General features: G+C 37.6%; 1 protein-coding gene across 13 annotated transcripts in view; it reads right to left on the bottom strand.

Annotated features, from left to right (window-relative positions):
* Positions 1–22,140, bottom strand: part of znf185 (zinc finger protein 185 with LIM domain) — a 47,803-nt gene that overhangs the window by 2,758 nt on the left and 22,905 nt on the right. For 8 of the 13 annotated variants that reach the window (XM_088343401.1, XM_088343393.1, XM_088343399.1 and 5 more), the window contains 16 exons: positions 21,877–21,951; positions 18,981–19,034; positions 16,886–16,942; positions 15,659–15,709; positions 15,506–15,550; positions 12,531–12,572; positions 10,589–10,654; positions 10,441–10,494; positions 10,234–10,296; positions 8,467–8,556; positions 8,233–8,283; positions 5,924–5,962; positions 3,345–3,392; positions 3,197–3,271; positions 3,090–3,110; positions 2,080–2,182 (listed from right to left, as the gene is read on the bottom strand). In XM_088343401.1, the coding sequence (XP_088199527.1) occupies positions 2,080–2,182; positions 3,090–3,110; positions 3,197–3,271; positions 3,345–3,392; positions 5,924–5,962; positions 8,233–8,283; positions 8,467–8,556; positions 10,234–10,296; positions 10,441–10,494; positions 10,589–10,654; positions 12,531–12,572; positions 15,506–15,550; positions 15,659–15,709; positions 16,886–16,942; positions 18,981–19,034; positions 21,877–21,951 (934 nt within the window). The remainder of the gene's footprint in view (positions 1–2,079; positions 2,183–3,089; positions 3,111–3,196; positions 3,272–3,344; positions 3,393–5,923; positions 5,963–8,232; positions 8,284–8,466; positions 8,557–10,233; positions 10,297–10,440; positions 10,495–10,588; positions 10,655–12,530; positions 12,573–15,505; positions 15,551–15,658; positions 15,710–16,885; positions 16,943–18,980; positions 19,035–21,876; positions 21,952–22,140) is intronic. The other 5 variants (XM_088343394.1, XM_088343406.1, XM_088343396.1 and 2 more) reach the window with 4 other exon arrangements.

The raw sequence follows: 22,140 nt of genomic DNA, 5'->3' as shown, positions 1-22,140 counted from the left end.
AACGCTTAAAAACTAAACGCTAGTTTTCCAGCATAAAAGAAGACTACACTCATTTTTGTGTGGAATCGATAACGCCAATTTTTGGCATTGAAGAATAAGATGTTACTTTTCGGCATAGAGAAACGAAAGCTTTCGGTAAAGAAGAAGACGATGGATCTACGGCATTTATGAAGAACATACTTGTTTTTAGTGAAGAATTGATGGCGTAAGTTTTTGACATAGAAAAAGAACCCGTTATATATTTCGGGATAACACTTGCTTTCTGCAAAGAAAAACGGCACCAGGTTTTATTCATGTAAGTCCAAACTTTTCAGAAAGCGGGCCTGATTTGGTAAACTGAAAATGTGTAAGGGCCGACTACTCAGCCTGGCATTCTTTGAGCAGTCTTTAATATGTTTACCCTCCAATGAAAGGTTTGAAGTGCTTGGCAACCTCGTAGATCGCTTTTGTAGCATTTTTATTTGACTCGCAGGGTCTAGTAAAAAGCGCTGCTGTGCCATTAAAACAACTTCCAGTTGCTTCACCTTTTCACAGTGTTCGTTTCCAGTTAGCTTTTTGTAGTCAGCATGTTTCGTCTTGCACTGCCTCTTGATATTATATTCTTTGAAAACAGCCACAGTCTTATGGTAAATTAGGCAGACGCAGTTGTTTTTGATTTTGGTGAAAATATACTCCACGACCCTCACAGTCAACTTTCTTTTTTTTTTTAATTTACAGTCGGGAATAGGGTGGGCTGAAATTCTCACAGAAAACCAAGGGCAATGTGGCTAAAAGGTTACTGCCATCATCTGATGAAATGATAAAACCCTTTTTTGTATAAATGTCAACATTATTGGTGGGCCTATAATTCTTAATGACAAAGGCCAGGGGCCAGTAAAAATTTGATCACAGGCCGTAACTGGCCCCCGGGTCGGACTTTGGACTTGTCTGATGTAAGACGATATCCAAAATCAGTTATTACTTTTCAGCATAGAAAACCGCAAGGCTTGCTTTCAGCAAAGTTGAACCTCTAGTTTATCGGCATACAACCCTCGTATTTGGAGTCGGTGTGATGGTGGGAGTTCTAGCCATAGAATAAGAAAATATCACTTTTCAGCTTAGAAAAACGCAAGGCTAGCTTTCAGCAAAGAAAAGGACGCTAGTTTTGCAGCATAAAAGAAGATGACACTTGTTTTTAATGTAGAAGTAATGACGCACATTTTAGGCGTAGAAGAAGAACATGTTCCTTTCAGCTTAGCAAAAACACTAGCTTTCAGTAGAGAAAGATTACGCTAGTGTTCCGACACAGAAGGTACTTATTTTTAGCATAGAAAACGATATGCTACACTAGCTTTTAGCAAACAAAAATAATATTTTGCTATAAAAGAAGATGAATTCCTACTTTTTAGCACTGAAGTGCGAAATTTTGGCATGCTCTCGGCAAGAAAAAGACACTTCCAGGAATGAAGACCACACTATCTTTTAGCTTACAAGTGATGACGCTATTTTTCAGTATCAAAGAATACTTTGTGACTTTTTGGCATTGAAAGAACATATTGATGCTCAGTTTTGGCAAAATGGAACATACTAGCTCAAAACCATTTCCAGCTCACTCAAAGAACTGGGTATCGGGACATGCAAAATTGTTCGTCATTAAACTGAAATCTCTGTAATTATATTTTGTTCCTAAGTTAAAAACGGAGCCTAGAGGGCCTCGGTGAGTGTTATGCCCTTAAAAATGCTTGCTATTAACACAGCAAAGCCCTTATCCCAAAATCTGAGTAAATACCAAAGTAAAGAATATTTGGATCGAAGCTGACGGTCGAGTATCCGAGTGTCGCAACGGGGTTTCACATTTGTATTTCTCGGCACGTGCCGCTCGCCAGAATCCTGTCCCAGCGTTGCCAAGCAACCAGCAGGGCCTCCAGGAAGTCACTGGCTGATGGATTTTTTTCCTTCTTCTTGGCAGGCAAACCCCGGTATGAAATCTTCATAGTTATCGATTTTTTCCTGCTCCGAATGTTCTTTAAAAGAATGATCGGCCGGAAAAAGTTTTCAACACTTCTTTTGAGTGAGAAAAATCAAAGGATGCTAAAGTACCTTGAAACAATGCGGGTGGCAGTTGATATTGAGGTGCTCGATGGTGATCTTGGCATCGCTGCCCACTAGCTGGCCACAATACGTGCAGGGAGTTGACACAGAGCTGCAGAAACAAAAACAAAAAAAAACACTTTTTTTTTCAACAACCTTCAAACATCCTCTTTTCACTCATTCAATGCCAGACGTTTTTCTCAAATTAGGAGAGTCAGTGCCAGCCAATTTTTGCCATTATGACTCATTTGTAAAGGCCTACAGAAAATTTTGATATAGTTTAGTTTTAAAAACTCTTTTCATCTTTTACTATTGTTTAGTATGTTTTTTTTAATACTTGTTTCCAAGGAAACTTCTGAGTAAAGCAGCATTTTGTGAAAGAATGCATTTCAAGCAGAACTTGTTGACCTTTTTCTTGTATTTGTGATACCTACAATGACTAAACCATGCTTTCTTTTTTATTGTAAGAACACTATGCTAAACATTGTGTTCCTCTGTGGACATGACCGAAACGTCATCCCTTTCTGACCAGACGATGACGATCAGACTTGGATATCTTTTTTTGAAAGGAATAAACTCTGTTGAAGACTTAACCACCTATTACTCTTTGTCCATATCATGCGACTCACAACACTGCTTCACTACGCCTACCCGCCATACGGGGCTGCCTACATACTCTCATTTGCTGGATAAAAGAAGAAACACTAGGAAGTTGTGTGAACAAATATTTGTTCAAATCAACTCCTGCCATTTACTGGTGATTGATCATACTGAAATCGTATATATATATATTTAGAATTTGTTTTTTTTTCACAACAATTAGGAAGCCTTGCACTATTTGTAATGAATATTCAAAATAAATGACAACAACAATTTGTTTTTCTAGTGTTGTGTTTCGTTAGACTGTCAACTTAATTTCGATTAAGCATCTTGATGAATTTTTCTCTCCCAAAAGAGTTTTTAGCACTCCCTACAAAAGTGATACCAACGTGAGTTCACTTTTTGGCTGCAATAATTACCTGGAGTAAGATGGGGACCAGCTGAAAATGAAAAGAATACAAGAAGAAGGGTAAGCCAAAAACGTTTGTCAGCAGAATTTCAAATCCATATCTTAAATAAAACATACCTATTGAGGGAGCCCATTGCATTATGGGAAGACAAGGCGCTGGTATCCTTATACTCCTTGACGTAAACAAAGGGCCTTGAACGCGCAAACAAAAATAAATTCAGACTATCTGGTTATGATCCATCGCTTAGATTGAGATGATTCTCACTTTTTTAAGTCTGGTTCCGGTGTGGGGGTCCGTGGGGCCTCTACAATCCTGGTGTTAAAGAAGAAATTATGATTATTTTCGACGATCAAGATCGTAATCATCTTTGTTTGCTCTGCTTGAAGGATTTGACAAAAGTGGGTTGGAAATCAGGATCCAGATGGTCAGAAGTGTGCCAGGAGGAAACGAGAAAAAAAACCTGCAATCGCAAAGGGGGTCGATGGAAGTTGAAAATATGAATCGATGGATTTGGTTGTTAAAGGGAGAGTGTGTATTATTTGACCACTAGATGTCGCTGTATTTATGTGGGTCAACCTAAAAAGTACAAGGAAGTATACAAACAATAGAGACTCAAAGTGAGCACCCTCAGATCATCCTCCTCCCTCCATCTCACTATACCCGCAGCCCATCTCAGCTCCATGGGGAGCAGAACGTTCAGCCGCTCTGCCCCCCAGCTCTGGAACTCATTGCCGCCTGACCTTTGTAATTCTGCCCCCCTGTCCACCTTCAAATTCAGACTTCCCTCATAATCATCTGCCTCATATACTGCCCCTTTTAACTCTAATGTGGATTTTTTTCTTATTACTTGTTCTTTGTTATGATATGTACAGCAACCTTGAAAGGCACTTTGAAGAACAATGTATTATTATTGTTATAAAAAGCACAATTTTTTTTCCTTATGCAAGTTTATATTTTTTGTTTTGGCTAATAATAGTCACAATGTTTGCCTGTTTTCTGATAAAACAAATTATAGAATAAGTATCTAACTTTTATTTATTTTTTTAATCGTGTGCTTCAGGTCGTTGTCGTTTAATCGTTATTTTTTCCTATCTTAAGAATGTTCTATTTAACACTGCGATAGAAATTAAATCTTTGTCCAAATCCATTGGTCATAAAATAGGGTACCTGTACCCCGATGTTTCTATAAGTCATTTCAAAAAGTACTTGAGATTCTAGAATGTAACCCAAGGGGGCAGTGTGTATTATTTCCCCACTAGAAAACGAGTGCTACAAAGCACAAAGAATATTACAAACTACTAAGACTCAAATTGACCAAACCACACTATTTTTCTTCTCTTTTTTACCAGAAATTTCACTAGGTTTTTAGTCTTTTACCTTACCTTTAGCAGCAGGATGGACGACAATGATGTCAGTTACCTCAAGGTGCGGCTCATGTTAAGTAAAATAACAGACATGATTTGACCTACGAGCATTTCTGAAAAGGTATGTTTTGTGTAATTTAGCTCATTTTTCCAATCACTATTGCTTTTTTTGACAGATTAATTTTCTTTTACCACTATGAGGCGCTAAATATTACTGTCCCTTTACAAAAACTGACGAATATGTAGTGCCAAAATGTGTCTGATATTCATGTTCAAATCCTATGGAAAATTTCCATCGTAATTGATTTGATTTGTCATTTTTTTAACTTATTGTCGCTTTAATACAATCAATGTTAAAGTTAATAACACAAATAATCAGATATATTGAACCATATCACATTAAATTTTACTTGATTTAGGTTCTATTTTGTTTATTTTGTTAAGATGGAAACAATTGTCGTTTTTTTTATCTCTTTGCCATATTAGATCATATTTGCAACTTTTAGTGTAATATTTTTATTGCACTACAGAAATTAGTCTAAATGTATCAAAAATCCTTAGAAATTAGAAAAAAATGGCCATCGATATAAATGTGGCTGAAAAATGTTTTCGTGTTCAGGATTTTACTTATAAACGTAATTGCAAATGGTAATTATAGTTTCATTTATTATCGGTTTATTTTCGCAATAATCCTTGATGTTTATCTTTTCATAGATCTAATTTTGTGTAGCAAATTGTATAAAAGATATGTGAGAAGAATAGAACGTTTTTATTAGAGCTTTTCTTGTGGAAAACCTGAATGGCACAGGTTCACAAGGAGCTCCCTCCGAACCCAAGTAAACAATTTTTGAGTCCCCTGCACTACACAATACAACGACATCTTATGGTCAAATATAACACAGTTTCTTTTTAAACATATTTATATGCTGTATGTATATTTCTAAGGGATGGCCATGGCACCTGTATGATGCAGCAGGGGTAAACCAGTGAAAGCTGTCGGGCCCTGCTGTTGAAAAGAAGAGTGTGTTGTGTCACCCTGACCCGAGTGACATGGCCGCTTTCTTGTGTCTCGTTACATTTGGAGGGACGAAAGCATGACCGACTTGGGTGCCGGGGTGCTTGACTTGTTTGGGTGTTTGGGCATTTTGGTTGGCCATGGTCAATTTTTTTGTGTGTTTTTTGCTACTTTTTCCTTGTTTTTGTGTACGCGTTTGTCTTGCTAACGGTCACCCCTCTTAAGGGATATAACCAAGGTAGAGAGATAGATAGATGTATATTTAATTGTACCCATTACCAATATTCTAGGCAATTTTCTTTACTTTCTCATGCACAAAAGCTGTAATTTAAGAAAACCTCCTAATCCTCCACAACAAGATTGTTGCTCAGCCTCCGCAGACTGCTAAAAGAGTTTCGACCGCAAGCGCCTTAAAGCAGACAGGTCGACCGGCACAGCAAACCGAGCCGAGATCATGAACTCACCGATCCATCCTGGACAGCTCCTCCCCGCCGTATGTCTCCCTGGAATATAAAAAAAAAAAGCCGGATTAGATTTTCACTGTCGGCCGGCGCCGTCAATATGCTGGACACGTTCCAGTAAACAGGGATTTGTTTGGAATCCACCTCCCCCCCACGTCTAAGTCCCTTCCATTGAGGATTTATTGAGCAAGAGGGTCACTTTCACAATTCTGCCACTTGATCATGAACTCAGAGTTTGTTTTGACCCAAAGGGGGCGGAAAGGGTCTGAATCTATTTTTCTGGGGAAAGCTTTGGGTGAAGAACTTAAACAGCAACAAAGTGAACAGGATTGTATATTAGCGCTCAAACAATTGTGAGTATTTCAGATGTAATGAATGGAATCACTGCAAAACTATGTAACGCATTTTACGGCCTACAAGACGCATCATGAAACCGGTGTTTAATGACTACGCCGACAGAAGAGGCTGTTCAGTCATTGTCTTTCACTTCCATTGTCGTTGCCATTTTCCACGTCAGGTTTGTATTTTGTTTCCGGTTGAGACATTTTCAGGTTCTGTATTTGTTCTGGCATTTTATTTTTTGTTTTGTGACAATTGTTTGTTAGTTTTTTCCTCTGTTTTGTTATTTAACACAATTTTTTCAGGCATACTGTCTTAGTTCCAGCTTCCCTCAATTTGGGTCGACCCGTCAAAATGTTACAAGGATTAAATTTGTATTCGATTCATCAGTTTAACATTAAATACCATATTTCCCAAACTGAAACGCGCACCTAAACCACAAATAAAAGGGAAAAAAGTGCACCTTATAATCCGGTGCGCCTTATAGTCAGGAAAATACAGTATACTTAATTTTGAAAAAAAAAATGAACACTAGTCTAAAGTACCTTCTTTTCTGGATTATAAACTGCATCCAAAAACAAAAATGTTGCCAAAAATTCGAAAGTGCGCTTTATAATCTGGTGCCTTTTATAGTCATGAATGTACGGTACATGCTGGTTTAAGATCAGGTAATTGTGTAATTTTGTAACTGTAATCCTGTGCAGTCCTTTGAGACATTTTTGTGATTAAGGGCTATATAAATAAATTTGACTTGACTTGACTTAATTAGAAAACGGAGTTTTGGTATAACTTGCCTTCGAACAGCAGAAAATGTGTTCTAATAGTCAATGCCATTGACAGCTACAGTCATTAGAGATCAATTTTGACTGGGTTGGCAACAAATGAGTTATGAGGATTAACAACTAAATAAACAATTAAGAATTTGATTATCAAAATAATCAGAGATAATTTTTATGATTAAATGCTGTAATACCTCGCTACTTCGTACGTTGTGGGCTCAGTGTATCGCGGGGACAGGGAGATAGGTGGCATGCGTTTTTTTTTTTTTACCAGTATTTCCATCCAAAATGAATTGCATTCGTGTGGCCTCAATCCATTATCCCCATCCCCATACTGCTACGAGCATGTAACTGCACTTCTGTTGAAACTCAGCGGTTCATTGTGGGTTTTCTTTTTTCTCGGAAAGGCCCGCTGAAGCTAGTGGCCTGCCTAAAAAATGGCTGAAATGTGCTGTTTTGTCCTTGATCCATTATCGCCAGGCGATGAAAAACTAAAAGCGGGTGCTGGACAAGCAAATTTGTGTAAGGTGTGGCGGCTCTTTATCCGTTTTTTACAAAAACGGACAACACTGGTGCAGATGCGATCCATTAACCCCGGTTGACCAAACTGTATGTAACATCCTACATGCCGACATTTCTTGTGTAAATATTGTGTAAATTATAACTATAACCTTATCCTCCTTGTTTTATAACCTTATCTTCTCTGTTCCTTTATCTTCTTGGTTTTTTTTACCTCACTGTGAATGTGTGAAATTGGAGTGTCATGCCCAATTTCGTTGTCACAATATGTTAACCCATTTTGTAACAATGACAATAAAGGTATATTCTATTCTATTCTAAAACTGGGGCATGCATGTTAAAAATGTGTGTGACTACTTGGACCATAGAATAGTAAAACAATTAATTGTTGCTGCCCTATATATTTCTCAACTTGTAATTTGTTGGTTCTATTAAGAAACTGGACATGGCGTTAATGCTAATTCCATTTGAGTTTATATCTGTGATAGTATTGAATAAAACATCCATTATTTGATTTTGTATATAAGGTGTTTTTTCCCCACATCATGCAAGCAAGTTGCAAAATAATCCTTTGGTTTGCAGATAAAAATCTAATTCTCAATTTTATTGCATCGCATTATCCAGTCATGAATTTCCCCAGAGGGAATCCAACTTTGCAAAGTTTCCATTTCCTACCTGATGGTGGTGATGCTGGTGAATGTGTGGGATATCTGCCTTTCCTCCAGGCTACAGAACACATCAAATAGCAGCATAATTTAAGTTAAGTTTCCACTTAGCTCGAGCTTGTTTTCAATTAAATGCTTGACGGCCTCTTAATTTCCACACACTTATAAATCCTGCTAAAATGGCGAAAAGCAAAAAACGGCTTTAATTTGCATCTAATGAGCTCCGCTACGGGGAAATGATTACCTCTCTTCTTCTTCTTCCAGAGTAGCGCTCGGAATTGTATAAACAGAGGGGGACGTCCACCTATCCCATGGTGAGTCGTCTTCTTTGGACCTAAAAAAAACACGATTAAACGTGGAATTTTACATGTCAAATGACTCAAAAAAAGAATCGTCCACGAATGGATTATCGACAGGTAGTTTTTTGTATTAATCAATAGGTCAGTAAATTATTTAGTTCCTTTTACATATGTAAGGATTCTATTTTTCTATTTTCAAATTGATTCAACACTAAAATAATCTACTGAAAATTACATATTTTTCTAATGTAATATTTTAAATCTTTTTAAGTCAAGTCATGTTTATTTGCGTAGCCCTTAATCTCAAAGAGTCTCGACGGGCTGCGAAGACCTGATCTAAAACTTACTTGACGGCAAATACTTGCGAATGATATCACCTAATGTAAGCATCTAAATGTTGATAAGAAGGGGGCCAAGTACTGAACCCTGCGTAACACCACAGGTAACACTGAAGGGCTGAGATGTTATTTCACCATCTTTAACACAGTGCGTCCTATCTGAGAGGTAGGATCTGAACCATAAGAGGACAACTCGGGAATTTTATCTTTATTGGGTTTTTGATTAATTGGTAAAAAAATTGGCTGAATTATCCTTTTTTTTCCCAAAAATGTTAAATTGGATGATGTTGTTTCACATTACGGGTTTTTTTTTTTGGTATTCAATTTGTAGTCAACGGATCAATATAAATTGTATTTATTTATTTATTTCAGAAATTTAAAATGTAAAATATTATTTTTATAAAAGAAAATACAGGATGGAATACTTAATTCAATCGTATTTATTATCAAGGTTGGCTTGTTAAATTATTGATAAATCATTCGAATAATTTAATTATATACAGTTTTCACATGTTCCAGTATTAAAGAAAGGGACTGATTTAATTTAGCATTTGTTCAAATAATTGACCGCAATATAATCTCAAATATAAAGGGAAATTATCAGTACCTGATTCAATCTCAATTGATTAAAAATAACTCCATATTTTTTTACATATTTTAAATGTATTGGATTAATCTATTTGTCATTAAAATTGTTGACTAAATTATAAATAATTTGGGCTTTTAACATTAATTTCAGAGTTTTTTTTATCTAATAATTCATTTAATGGGTAAAATATTCAACTACATTACAGAAAAATGGACGTGTAGTCGTTTCTTGGAAATAATGTTCTGTTTCGGAAAACAAGTGTCCGGATCTGGCACACCACTGTCATCTAGAGGGCGCCAACAGGCAGAGGAGCCTACCAACAAACCTGTTCCTCATTACCCGCACCTCACTGTGATGTAAAAATTGTATTTAAGGACTGTGCCGATAGCAGAGGCTGTCGAGTCATTGTCTTTCACTTCTATTGCTGTCTTTTATGTCAGGTTTGGTTTTTGTTTCTGGTTTGGAAATTCTTTGGTTTTGTTCTCATGTCATTATTTTGTTTTGTGATCACATGTTTGTTTATAACTTTGTTCCTGTGTTTTGTTAACGATTGAAATATTGACCCAATTGTTTATCGCAGCCCCTATTAAACACATTGCCGGTAAAAATCACATCCCTTTTCGATAATTACATTTCCAATATTCGACTTATTTTATCAGCAATGCACAAAGCTTTTCTGGCTCAATGAACATGGCGTTCCGTGACGCAAAGTCAGCGCTAGTCAGCTCAGCGGAATAAAAGGCGTAAGATGGCGCCCCCTGACCCTCTTCAGAAAAGGGACTTACTTTCTCTCAAACGTAACCAGAGTCTGTTGTTCGTCCTGTTGGCCTGCTCCCGACACCTCTCGGCTGAGAGAGAACACATACATCGAAAGGCTTTTAGTGCCTAATGGGCGGGGGTGAGGTGGGGTTGGGGGGTCATAGTGTGTCTAAAGCGAGTACAGCGCGTTACAAGGAGTGGAGGCGTAAGAATAAATCGAAGTGTGTCATCACCTCTCTTCCGTTGTGGTTTCCCACGTGCGTGCCCACGACCGCTGAGTGCTCAGGCTGGAGAGGAAGCAAAATCATCACCACAGAAAAAAATCAAAAAGAGAGTTGGTTTAGTAAAATAAAAAATGATCCGAGTGGGCCAGGCAAATACCTGGTGGCGGTGGTGTCGATGGGGATGACGTCCTCCACCAGTGGTTCCAGGATTTGACTTGTCCTACTTGTGACCGTGCAAACAACATGAAGGTTGGAGAAAGATAAAAAGGAATCTAGACTATTAAATAAATCCTGATTTTTGTGAGTGTCTGTGTTCGTACGTGGCTCAAAGGCTCCAAAAACACTTAACCGATTTTAATGAAAATTTACACAGAAGTACTTTAGGTCTCTGGGATTGTCTTTAGCTAGGTTTGGTGTCTTGACACTCCCACAATATATACGAACAAAATCGATAAAATCTGCTTTCGTATCCAGACGGCTCTGAAGCTGCATGCAGTCTCACTGCTTTTTGGCACTCCCTAATGGATCCTTGCCACTTTTGAAATGAAATAAAAATGATCTGAAATGATCTGCATTTATATAGCGCTTTTCAAGTCAATGACTTCCTAAAGCGCTTTACAGTGTGCTTCGCATTTCCCAATAGCGGCCTTGTATTGCAGCCATGTAAGACGCTAACCTGCTTATTGGGGGTATTAAGGGTTCAGTGTCTTACCCAAGGACACTTCGACATGTAACACGGACGAGCCGGGATGCGAACTGGGATCCCTTGATCCCAAGACGAGCGCTCTACCTCCTGAGCTACTGCCGCCACAACCACGGTCCCAGAAAACTCATTCAAGTAAAATAATTGTGTTATATACCAGATTAATTAATAATTGAACTTTTTTTACCCACAAAATTGAGACTTTTTTGTGAAGCTTTGATATTGATTAAAAAAAAAAATCTCGATAATTTGTGCTTTATTGTGGGTCTATCATATCGCTAAATGCATACAAACCTTTGACAAGACAAAAAACAATAATTTGTATTGGATTAATATGTTATATCAACATAATTAAATATAAAAAATAAATAATTAAATATAATTATCTGCCATTGTGACAGGATTTTTTTTATTTCCTTTTTTTTAATTACAAAACTTTAAAATTGTTTTTCTAGTAATGAGCAAAATTGTGCATTATGGGAGATAATTTTGGCACATTACATTGATAGTTTCAAGGTTTTTTTTCGCGTTTATTTTATTTGTATGTTTTTTATTTATATTTTATTTTTTAAAACATCAAAGATCCACAATAAAGAACTGATACATTTTCTTAAAAAAATACAAAAAAATATTACATATGAATACGATATAAAAAACAGTATTTTTTAAAAAAGCTTGCAATAGACAGCTCTGATCAACAACACCTTGAGATAATTTAATGGCTTTTTTTTCCCTTTTAGACGATCATAAGTGTGTTTACTCCAAAGGACAGTAATTAAATCATGTGTTTATTTTCTCCTGGCCTCTAAACTCGTTCCTCACCCATTTACTATACTGGTGAAATTACCAATAATTACACACCCAGCCATCATTAAAAGTAATTATTTATGGACGATGGCAATTAATCGTGATTATTGTGCACTGCTGACATTTCTGTGGTTTGGGGTTAGAGTCTGGGTTTGATTTTCATGTCTTACATCCCGCTCAAATGGGATATATACAGTATATATATATATATATATATATATATATATATATATATATATATATATATATATATCTATATATATATATATATATATATATGAGCTCTTATATAAGTTAACAACATCTTTATAAACTCTCAGAAGACGACGATTTAACTCGATTTGTCACCCTGCTAAACTCCGACGATTAATTCATTCAGTCATCTGAAGGTTTTTAATCAACTCTGATGGCCCGAAGTTATTTCGGCCATTAATCATTTCAAATCATTTCCTAATTGACGTCGTCACCGTGTCGCAAAAACGGGCGACGGTTCAAAAGAATATTATTTTAATAAGGTAAAGAGAGGAATTCGAATTAAGGATGACATGATTTAAGAGGGTTGACTCACACAAAAATGTGTCAAACTTACGTGATGTCTGGCTCTTTTCTCTCCACAAAAGTGTGCAACGAACTTAAAGAGAACAGAACATGGCGTTTGTTAATACGCGACACTGATTAAGTTTAGAGAAATGCGTATGACTGTGTCAGAAAATTTAACCAGGCAGTTACAAAACTGACCTTAAATGGAAACAAATTTCAGAACAAAAATGTATTTTATATCATTTCATTCCATTGCAATGTAATTTTAGCTATGTAATTCATGCTAATCACCAATATTAATTAAGTTCATGTAGCTACACCTGTGGATGGTTACAGTTATGTGCCGCTAATGCTAAGGGAACTTGTCGCCAATGCTAGCACCTAGCGCAACATGCCCCGAAAATACCCATTCAGTTCTTTTTCTCAACCTGTAACAATATTTCAGAAAAATCACATTTTCGGCTAATTAGTGCTAATTGAACATGCTAAAATATCACTAGTTCTTTAACCTTCAATTGTATAATCAGTAACAACTCTCCAGCGTTAGCAACTAGCCAGTTACAGGAGCATAAAAATTACAAGGAGAATCTGTTGATAAATCACGATAAAATATTGTGAGCACGAGTAATTTAAATTACAAAATGATAGATGGATAGATAGATAGATAGATAGATAGATAGATAGATAGATAGATAGATAGATAGATAGATAGATAGATAGATAGATAGATAGATAGATAGATAGATAGATAGATAGATAGATTTATTCATCCCCGCAGGGAAATTCACAAAAGGTGGTATTGATAACCAATCCTCTTATTTCTGTTGTTATTATTAAATTTGATAAAATAATAGGGGAAAAAAAATCAAAATATTTTTGAGAGGCTTTTCAGTGTTAAATGCAAGAGTGATTATGAGTTATTTAATAACAGTTGGCGATTAATTACACTTGAATATTTTGAAAATGAGTAAATGATGTTACCTATACCATCCATTTTTTTTATTTAAAAAACAATTTCAGGATCAATCTTCTCTTTTTGCTATTTTAATTAAATTTAATGGAAAAACCGGAAATAATTATTTTTTAATCAAACGTTTTTTTTTCTTAGGATTTAAGTTTAATTGCCAGATGGACTGTGAGTTAATAATTAATAAAGCCTTTAATCACAAATTGTCTCAAAGGACTGCAAAAGTTACAATTACACCATCCCCTGATCTGAAACCAACATGCAGGCAAGGAAAAACTCAAAAACCTCAGCATGAAGAGAATAAGAAACTTTGGGAAGGGGCATCACAAGTGGTAATTTCCCTTCCAGGATAACCAGGGTGCAATAGATTCAGCATTGGGTCACACTACTTTATTTGTTTATGTTGGAGTTGAATCCAAATCTTTTTCTAAAATATGAAAAATAACTATAAACAATTAAACCTCTACCCCCTGTTGCCATTAAATTTGATAAAATAATAGCACTTTTTTTTAAATCAAACATTTTTTGAAGGTTTTTACATTATTAAATGCAAGATTAGCGACGAGTTTACACAGTTAAAAAACAGTGTTGAGCCAACATTCTGAAAATAAGGACCATTTGTTCACTGAAGTACTGTTAAAAGTTTACAAAATCAACACTGTTTGTCTTTGGGTACCTCAACCTCAGCTAATGGATTCTCTTATTAACGATTGCAATTCTCCTTGCTAAGCAAGAATAAACCTTACAAACAAAAAACAGCATCTATTTACTCACTGCAAAGTCAGACTATGTAAAATATTGCGATGCTGAAATCTACCATGATGTTGTAATTTGCTACTAGTACCCAAGACGATCCAGATTAGAGCCGAAATGGGCAAGACCAGATAGGTCAATCTGAAAACAATGTTTTGAAATTATTATTTTTTTCCATACACAAAATGTTATACGCTGTACACAATTTGAAAAGTAAAATACAAAAATACTACAAAAATCCAACTACAGTAACTAAAAAAAGAACACAAATATCAAATTAAGTGCTTAAAATGGAGCTAAATAATATTTTGCTTTAATTGTGACTAAAGACGCTGCCCTATTTACGAACGAGATAGGTTCCGGATGATCGTTCGTAAATTGAATTTGTTCGTAAGTTGCTTCAGTGCTGTATTTTGTATGTTTAAGGTTTATGTAAGTATGTTTAGGGCTTGTATAAGTAACCTGTATTGTTTTGTACTAAAAAATAAACATTTCATAAAGTAATATGCTCTATAAAGGAAAATAAAATTAAGTTTAAATTACTTTTGGAAGATGAGATAAAAAAGTTAGGCGACTTCCTCCTCTGTGGTAAAAAGTGGCCGAAAAAAAGCGAAACGACCATTTTTTCAACAGCATCAAGCTTCCATGTTCCAATTTCATTCAAATGAAACGGCTTGCCTCTTCTTTACACTTTACACTAACCATATTGAATGACTGCACGAGATATTAAACCATAAAAATGTCAAAGTTCTTTGCGCGCCTGAGATACAGTATGGAATGTTTACACACAAACTAGGAAGAGGAAGCGGATTTCTTCTTCGGGGTGGAAGCTGGGTGACCTCTCACAGCGCCACACGGCAGGTAGTGGCGAAAAGAAGCACTACGGTAATGTCCTGTACTCGGAAAATGGTGCACACAACATAAAATCTAACTTACAGCAATGTCTGGATTTTTTTCGACATTCCGAAAATAATGTTCGTCTTTACAGTTTTTTGTGAATGGTGTAGCAGGGGAGCGTCTGTTTTTGAAACCAGTTCGATTAAACCAATCTTTTTAAAAACAAATATAAAGAAATTTAACACGTAGCGGTCTGAATGTATACATATTTTTATAAATGAAAAAAATTGTATAGGTCTTCAGCATCGGCCTCTTAGCCCAATTTTTTAACACAACACAGCCCGTTACTCCAGTTGCCCATCCCCGATACAGGCATTTTACGTCAATATCCATTCGTCAGCTCATATTATCAACCCAAACAGTGCTCCCGATCGAGGACGAGGGAATTCGTGTAATCCATTTTGTACCTGTTGATGGAAATCTCAGAGAGGGGCTGCAGCAGGTCAGAAGATCTGCAGGAGAAAGGGGGGCAAAAAAAATTGCGGTTTCTCTTCGTAATCACATTGTGTTGCATTATGCATGCCGAGAGCCGGCAAAGTGTCACGAAGCAATATGATTACCTGTTTGGGGATGTGCTCCCTATCGGGTACGGATCAAATGGATCAGCCGAGCTGAAACACAATTTCACACTGATTTCACTCTCAATTGTGGCGTGGCACGTTGACTCTTAATGGGAAGATGTCATGTCTTATGAATGGTAAATAGAAACAATCTAGGCGGCAGATTACGACTACAAACCTCATGATGATTTCGGATCTGTATTTAAATCGCGACGGATGGACAGGATTATTCATCATTTTCAAGAGTTGTAATTATCGTAATACTTAAACTTAACTATAAAAAAGACCAGAAAATGATTTACTGGTATCAAGTAAAAAATGAAATGTGCTATCCTCACACTGGCCTCTAGGTGGTGATGGTGTGCAGCATGGACTTTAAAAGAAAACTGTGTAATATTTGACTTCCAGATGTTGCTGTGTTGTGTAACTGAAAACAAGTGCTACAAAGCACAAGGAATAATACAAACTAGGAAGTGACCAAACTGCGCAAATTTTCTTTTCATTTTTTTCCTACAATTATTTATTGGGGTACCCTTAATAGCTAGATGGCGAACAATCTTGCCAGCTCCCTCCAGGTGAGGCTTATGTCATGTAAAATAAATAAACATTTCTTGACATACGACTGTTGTAAAAGAAAATAAGAAAAATTATATTATAGTTAATGTATTTTTGCTTATTATTCCAAGCGATATTGTTACTTATTAATACGGATGACATTTTTTGCACCACTAAGAGGCGCTAAATAATACACAAAACACAGTGAAAAATGGCTCAATGTAAATATGTTAATATTGCATGTTTTTAAAACCGAGATAAATGTATTCCTCTGAATATTGCATGGTTGCCACAATTAAATATAGAGTATTAAAATGTAATATTGTGCTGATTATTCCACAGATTAATGAAAATATCGTTTGAAATACTATTTCCTAAAAAATATAAATAAACATTGTTATCTTTATCTCTACAAATTCAACATTTGTGAAATTGTTCACATACAACACATGCTTTTGAATTTCAGTTTCAAATTTAGAAGAAAAAATCTCATGATGTTCAACATGAATACCATTTAATTCCGTTAGCTCAATTCATCTACTTTCACTGATATTTTCACCTCAAAGAATATCTAAATATTTGAAACACATTGTCTTCGGCTGGCCCAAAATATAGCTTTGAATTCTTCCCCACCTCAAAGAATCCTTCACCGATCGAAACAATTCAGTTTACCTGAACTCTGTGACTGTGGTGGTCACGCTTGAGGTCAATGGTTCGGGCTCTGAGCTGCTAGGTGATGGAGAGAACGGAGCCAAGAAGAGCAGGAGTGACGAAGTAAAAAAAAATAGGGTAAGCAAAGGTTATTGCGGTTCTTCTCATGCATTATTTACATGGATAGTACTGACAGACATGCAACTATTTGACAAGCATGCAAACTAGGACAAGGTTAGATCAGGAGTTACTGACATTTTTGAAACTGAGAGGTACTTTCTTGTTACCAGTTTGATATGCATTTGTTTAATAACCTGTTATCATTTTATCAATATGTTGTTACTAACTTACTATTACGTGATTACCAAGTTGTAATTATTAGCTGCAAGTTTAAAATGGACTCAGTCATCCACTTAAACACTTGCCTATAGAAAGGCAATTATTGATTTACATATATAAATTGTAGACTTATTTTAAGATGAATTTTGGGAGAATTTCTCAGGGCTTGCCAAAAGATTTACACTACATATGGACGGATGCAACTGTGGCATAACTGTAAATGGACATTGACATTTTTGCCATGGGGCAGAATATAGAAGGGAAATGTCCAAGAGAATTTAACTGATACGCGTGAGGCTTTTTTAGCGAGTAAGCTGGAGTTTGCATGTATCATTTGTCTCTGAACCACAAGTCCCACACTCCTTTGCGGCAACAAAATATCCCGGATGAGGTGAAATGGCATGGGTGTAGTAATGTTCACAAGTAAACAGATCCTTTGTGTTACGCTATACAGAAGTAATAATGACATCATAGGCGCCGCCGCAAGCGGCAGCCTTTCGAGCAGCTCCGTGTTATTTCGCTCTTTTTCTGATTTATTGTTTTTATTGTCTTATCTTCGGTATTTTTCGTCCCGTTTGACAACTACACTTTGGATTACTTTCTATCCGATCGTTATGGATTTTAACGCACAAAAATGTGTTTATTCCAGGAATCAACTCCTTGCCCTGAATCCTTGTGCCAGCGTGGCTGCAGAGCCGGAGCTAAGGTGAAGGCTAAGCAGCTAGCACCGATATAAGCCTTTGGTACCGTCCGTTGTCATGGTAAATGTGAACTCTCTACCAAATAAGACAGACGAACTGGCTGTGCTGGTGAAAAACATCAACGCGTACAGGGAGTGTAGTTTGCTGTGTTTTACAGAAACGTGGCTCACGTCTAACATCCCGGACGCTAACGTGGAGCTTAAGAGTTGTAATTATCGTCAACTACCTAGGCAGTTAGGTAGGTAGATAGGTACACAATCAGGGCAGACAGAGACACAAAAGCCTGCGGGAAGCGGAGAGGAGGCGGACTCGCTATCTATGTGAATACGAGGTGGTGTAACGCTGGGCACAAAGATTTCCATCTGCTGCATGGACGTCGAACTTTTGGCCTAGCGTGTGACGTCATCCACTCCGCTGATGCTAAACTACAACACAGCACCCCGAGGCCATCCTGTCAATCTTTTAATAATCAACACAAGGATACTGCTGGAAGTATGAATTTCTCTACGGGGATAAATAAAGTATCTATCTATCTATCTATCTATCTAATGGATGGAAAGATGGATGGATGGATGGATGGATAGATAAGTCAGCCAGTCTGTAGATAAGTTGGTAGTTCGTTAGGTAGGTAGGTCGGTCGGTCGGTTGTTAGGTAAGTCAGTATGAAGATAGGTTGGTCGGTCAGTCGGTCGGTAGGTAGGTAAGTCGGTCATTAGGTGGGTAAGTCAGTCGGTAGGTAGGTAGGTCGGTCGGTTGGTTGATTAGTAGGTAAGTCGTTCATTTGGTGGGAAAATTAGTCGGTAGGTAGGTAGGTAGGTAGGTAGGTAGGTAGGTAGGTAGGTAGGTGAGGTGGTCAGTCAGTAGATTTGTAGGTAGATTGATAGATGTATGGTTTTATTTTGTGGAAATTCACTTAATACGGGTGGTTATGGAACAGATTTACCATGAAAACTGATGTAATACTGTTTATATGTTTTTCCTTTTTATTTTTCTCTCTCAAAAAATATAGTCCATGAATCCTGGGACAAACACACATTTTCACAATAGCATTTTCTATTCTCAAGTCGTTGCCATACCTGTTTTCCATAACGGTTACAGTTTTTGAGGTGATCGTGACGGTCTCCGTGGTGCTGTCGGGCAAAGGCACACATCATTTGTAGTCAGAATGTACATAACATTTCAAATTCATCACAACGAAAAAAAGCATTTTCTACCATCGCGTTTGACTTTGGATTGTATTCTGTGCAACTGAGTGCACCCGAGGCAGGCGAGACAAACAAAAAGAGCAATCCTTTATCAGTACAGAACATTCCCTTCTGTATTCATTTACGCAGGTAACGTGCTCTTTTTCAATACAGGGGCTTCTAGAAAGATTTGTTTAGAAATATAAATCTCCCGCTGAGGGGGAAATGGCTCGGGATACTGTAGACTAATGGACTAAAACACAAAAGAGAGGTAATGCATTTTCAATAGGGTAAAAGTTCATCAACACCTTTCTAAAGTTCAGATTCAAAAAAGAACGGCCCCTACAAAAGTGTTTAGATTCAGGGGTGTTGGGATTACAGCACTTATTTTGTGTGTAAAAATGAACCTTCACTGATAAAACAAACCTCCTAAATAGAAAGGGACAGCTTTAACTCATTAGGTGCCGGCCTACTTGAATGGAAAATTAAGTTTCGACGTCTGCTGCCTCCATGGCAGTTCAGTGTTTGAAATCATTTTTTGCCCAAAAATCAACTGACTAAAAATTAGAACTATACAAGTGTTTTTTCTTGCATGTCATTTCAAAATAAAACAAGAAAAGCACAGTTTATTTTAATGTTGCGCATAAATACCTATTTCCTGATTTAATCTCAACTATAACATGTAATTCTGTTATATTTTCTTTCCCAATTTACCCCAAGGAGGACAACTATTAATAAAAATCCTTTGATGAAAAATCCATTCTGATATCATCTATCATCAATATATATCTCATTCTCATCTCATTCGCTGCACCGCTTATCCTCAGTAGGGTCGCGGGGGTGCTGGAGCCCATCCCAGCAATCATCGGGCAGTGGGCAGGGGACACCCTGAACTGGTTGCCAGCCAATCGCAGGGCACACGGGGACAGACAACTCACTAGCTCATTCACACCTATGGACAATTTGGACCGGCCAATTCACCTGAAATGCTTGTCTTTGGAACGTTGGAGGAAACCGGAGTGCCCGGAGGAAACCCACGCAAGTACGGGGAGAACATACAAACTCCGCACAGTAAGGCCGGGAGCTGGATTTGAACCCACGCAGGAGGTTCCCACGACCTCAGAACTGTGCCGCACACGCGCTAACCACTGCGCCGCCGTGCTGCCCTCCTCAATATATATGAATAATGAAAAATACATTTTACTGACATCTGTCACTACTTTGCAGCCTCAGTGCATTGTGGGTAGAAAATGTTTCCGCAATCCATTATCAGTATTGGCATATTGCGGGGAGCATGGACTGGCCTAGCGCACATTTGTTTTTTGCCGTTACTGGATTCCAGCCTAAAATGAACTGCACTTGTGCGGCCGCACCTATTGTGTCCTAGCCTAAAAGCACTTTTTCAGAAGGCGTAGTATTCTGGCCCGTCTGAAATGAAATGGTTGATCCATTATTCATGGTCCATTATAGCTGTGAGCGAGGGCCATCAGAGCTCATTTTTTCCAAATTGGCCCGCAGAGGCAAGGTATTATGGCCTGCACAAAACGAACCGCACTGTTTTGGCCATGAATTATTCACCCCAGTCGACTATTTCTGAAAACGGGTGTTGAGAGAGCAAATTTTTGTCATGTGTGAGAGCTTTTTTTCCCGTTTTTGCACCTAAAATGAACAGCACCGGTGGCGGTCACGTTACATTATCCCCAGTTTACTATTGCAGAGAGTGGCCGCGAGAGAGGACATTTGTGGCATGCGTGTCTGCATCTGCATTTTTTTTTATATAGCGCTTTTCAAGTCAATGACTTCCCAAAGCGCTTTACAGTGTGCTTCACATTTCCCAATAGCGGCCTTGTATTGCAGCTATGTAAGATGCTAACCTGCTTATTGGGGGTATTAGGGGTTCAGTGTCTTACCTAAGGACATTTCAACATGTAACACGGACAAGCCGGGATTCGAACTGGGATCCCTGATCCCAAGACGAGCGCTCTACCTCCTGAGCTACTGCCGCCCCGATGGCGTGTCAGCTATTTCTTTCCTTATTCTTTCCACTTAAAAGTGAACTGCACTCGTGGGGCCACGGTCCATAATTCCCACAAGCAGGGGCCTTCAGAGCACATTTGTTTTCCCGGTTCGGGTGGTTGAAGCATGCCATTTTGGCCTTTCTCAAAATTAACTGCACAGTCTGCTTTCTAGTGGTGAGAAATAAAATTTAAACTACAAGTTGTAGGTATACTTTCTTTGAATCTGTGTTTTTTAGTTGTTTTGTTTTAACATTTTAAGTTTTGTTTTCTTTTTTCGAGATCACCTCTCACCTCCTCATTTCTTGTTTTTCATAAAATCTACAAATTGTATCTTTGGGGGTATTTTGTGTGTTTTTTTTTATTGTGGAACAAGGTTGTAATTTTGGGGGGTTGTTTGTCTTTCTTTTTTTTTGATCAGCCAGTTTCTTCGTACTCATTTGCACGAGCTCATAGAGTGTTAGATACCAGCACTGATAAAAATTCCTTTCGCGTACTAATGGAAATTTTCCTCACGTCACACTACTTTCTGCATTGGTTTCATTCTCCGGATATTAAACATGGTGCGGCGGCATGCTTTGAATCCAATGTACATAATATGTAAATGCGCTTCCACCCACAACAAAAGCACTGATTTAGTAACACACGTAAAAAAATGATGTTTTTTGGGGGGGCTGTTGTTGTTTAGCAGAGTGGGGGTGGGGGGGGGGGGGGGTTCTCTCATTCTCTTTCTCATGCTCATTCATAGGTAGGTAGCTTCGCTCATCCTATACCTTTCAAATTCTCTGTGCAGTTCCTGACTGTGACGCACGGGGCCTGGGGGAACAAGATCTTCAAATTCTTCCTGACTGCAAAGGCAGAAAGATGAATATTCAGGAAAAACGTAGGTTTGAAGGTAGGTCAGTCGGTTGGTCTGTAGGTAAGTAGGCAGGTAGGTAGGTAGGTAGGTAGGTAGGTAGGTAGGCAAGGAGGTAGGCCGATAAAGTAAGTAGGTAGGTAGGTAGGTAGGTAGGAAGGTAGGTAGGTAGGAAGGTAGG

This window comes from Urocampus carinirostris, chromosome 9 (genome assembly GCF_059441175.1).
Source record: "Urocampus carinirostris isolate Australia breed hairy pipefish chromosome 9, RoL_Ucar_1.0, whole genome shotgun sequence".
Classification (NCBI taxonomy): domain Eukaryota; kingdom Metazoa; phylum Chordata; class Actinopteri; order Syngnathiformes; family Syngnathidae; genus Urocampus; species Urocampus carinirostris.
The sequence above is the reverse complement of the archived record's forward strand: the minus strand, read 5'-3'. Positions and strand labels throughout refer to the sequence as shown.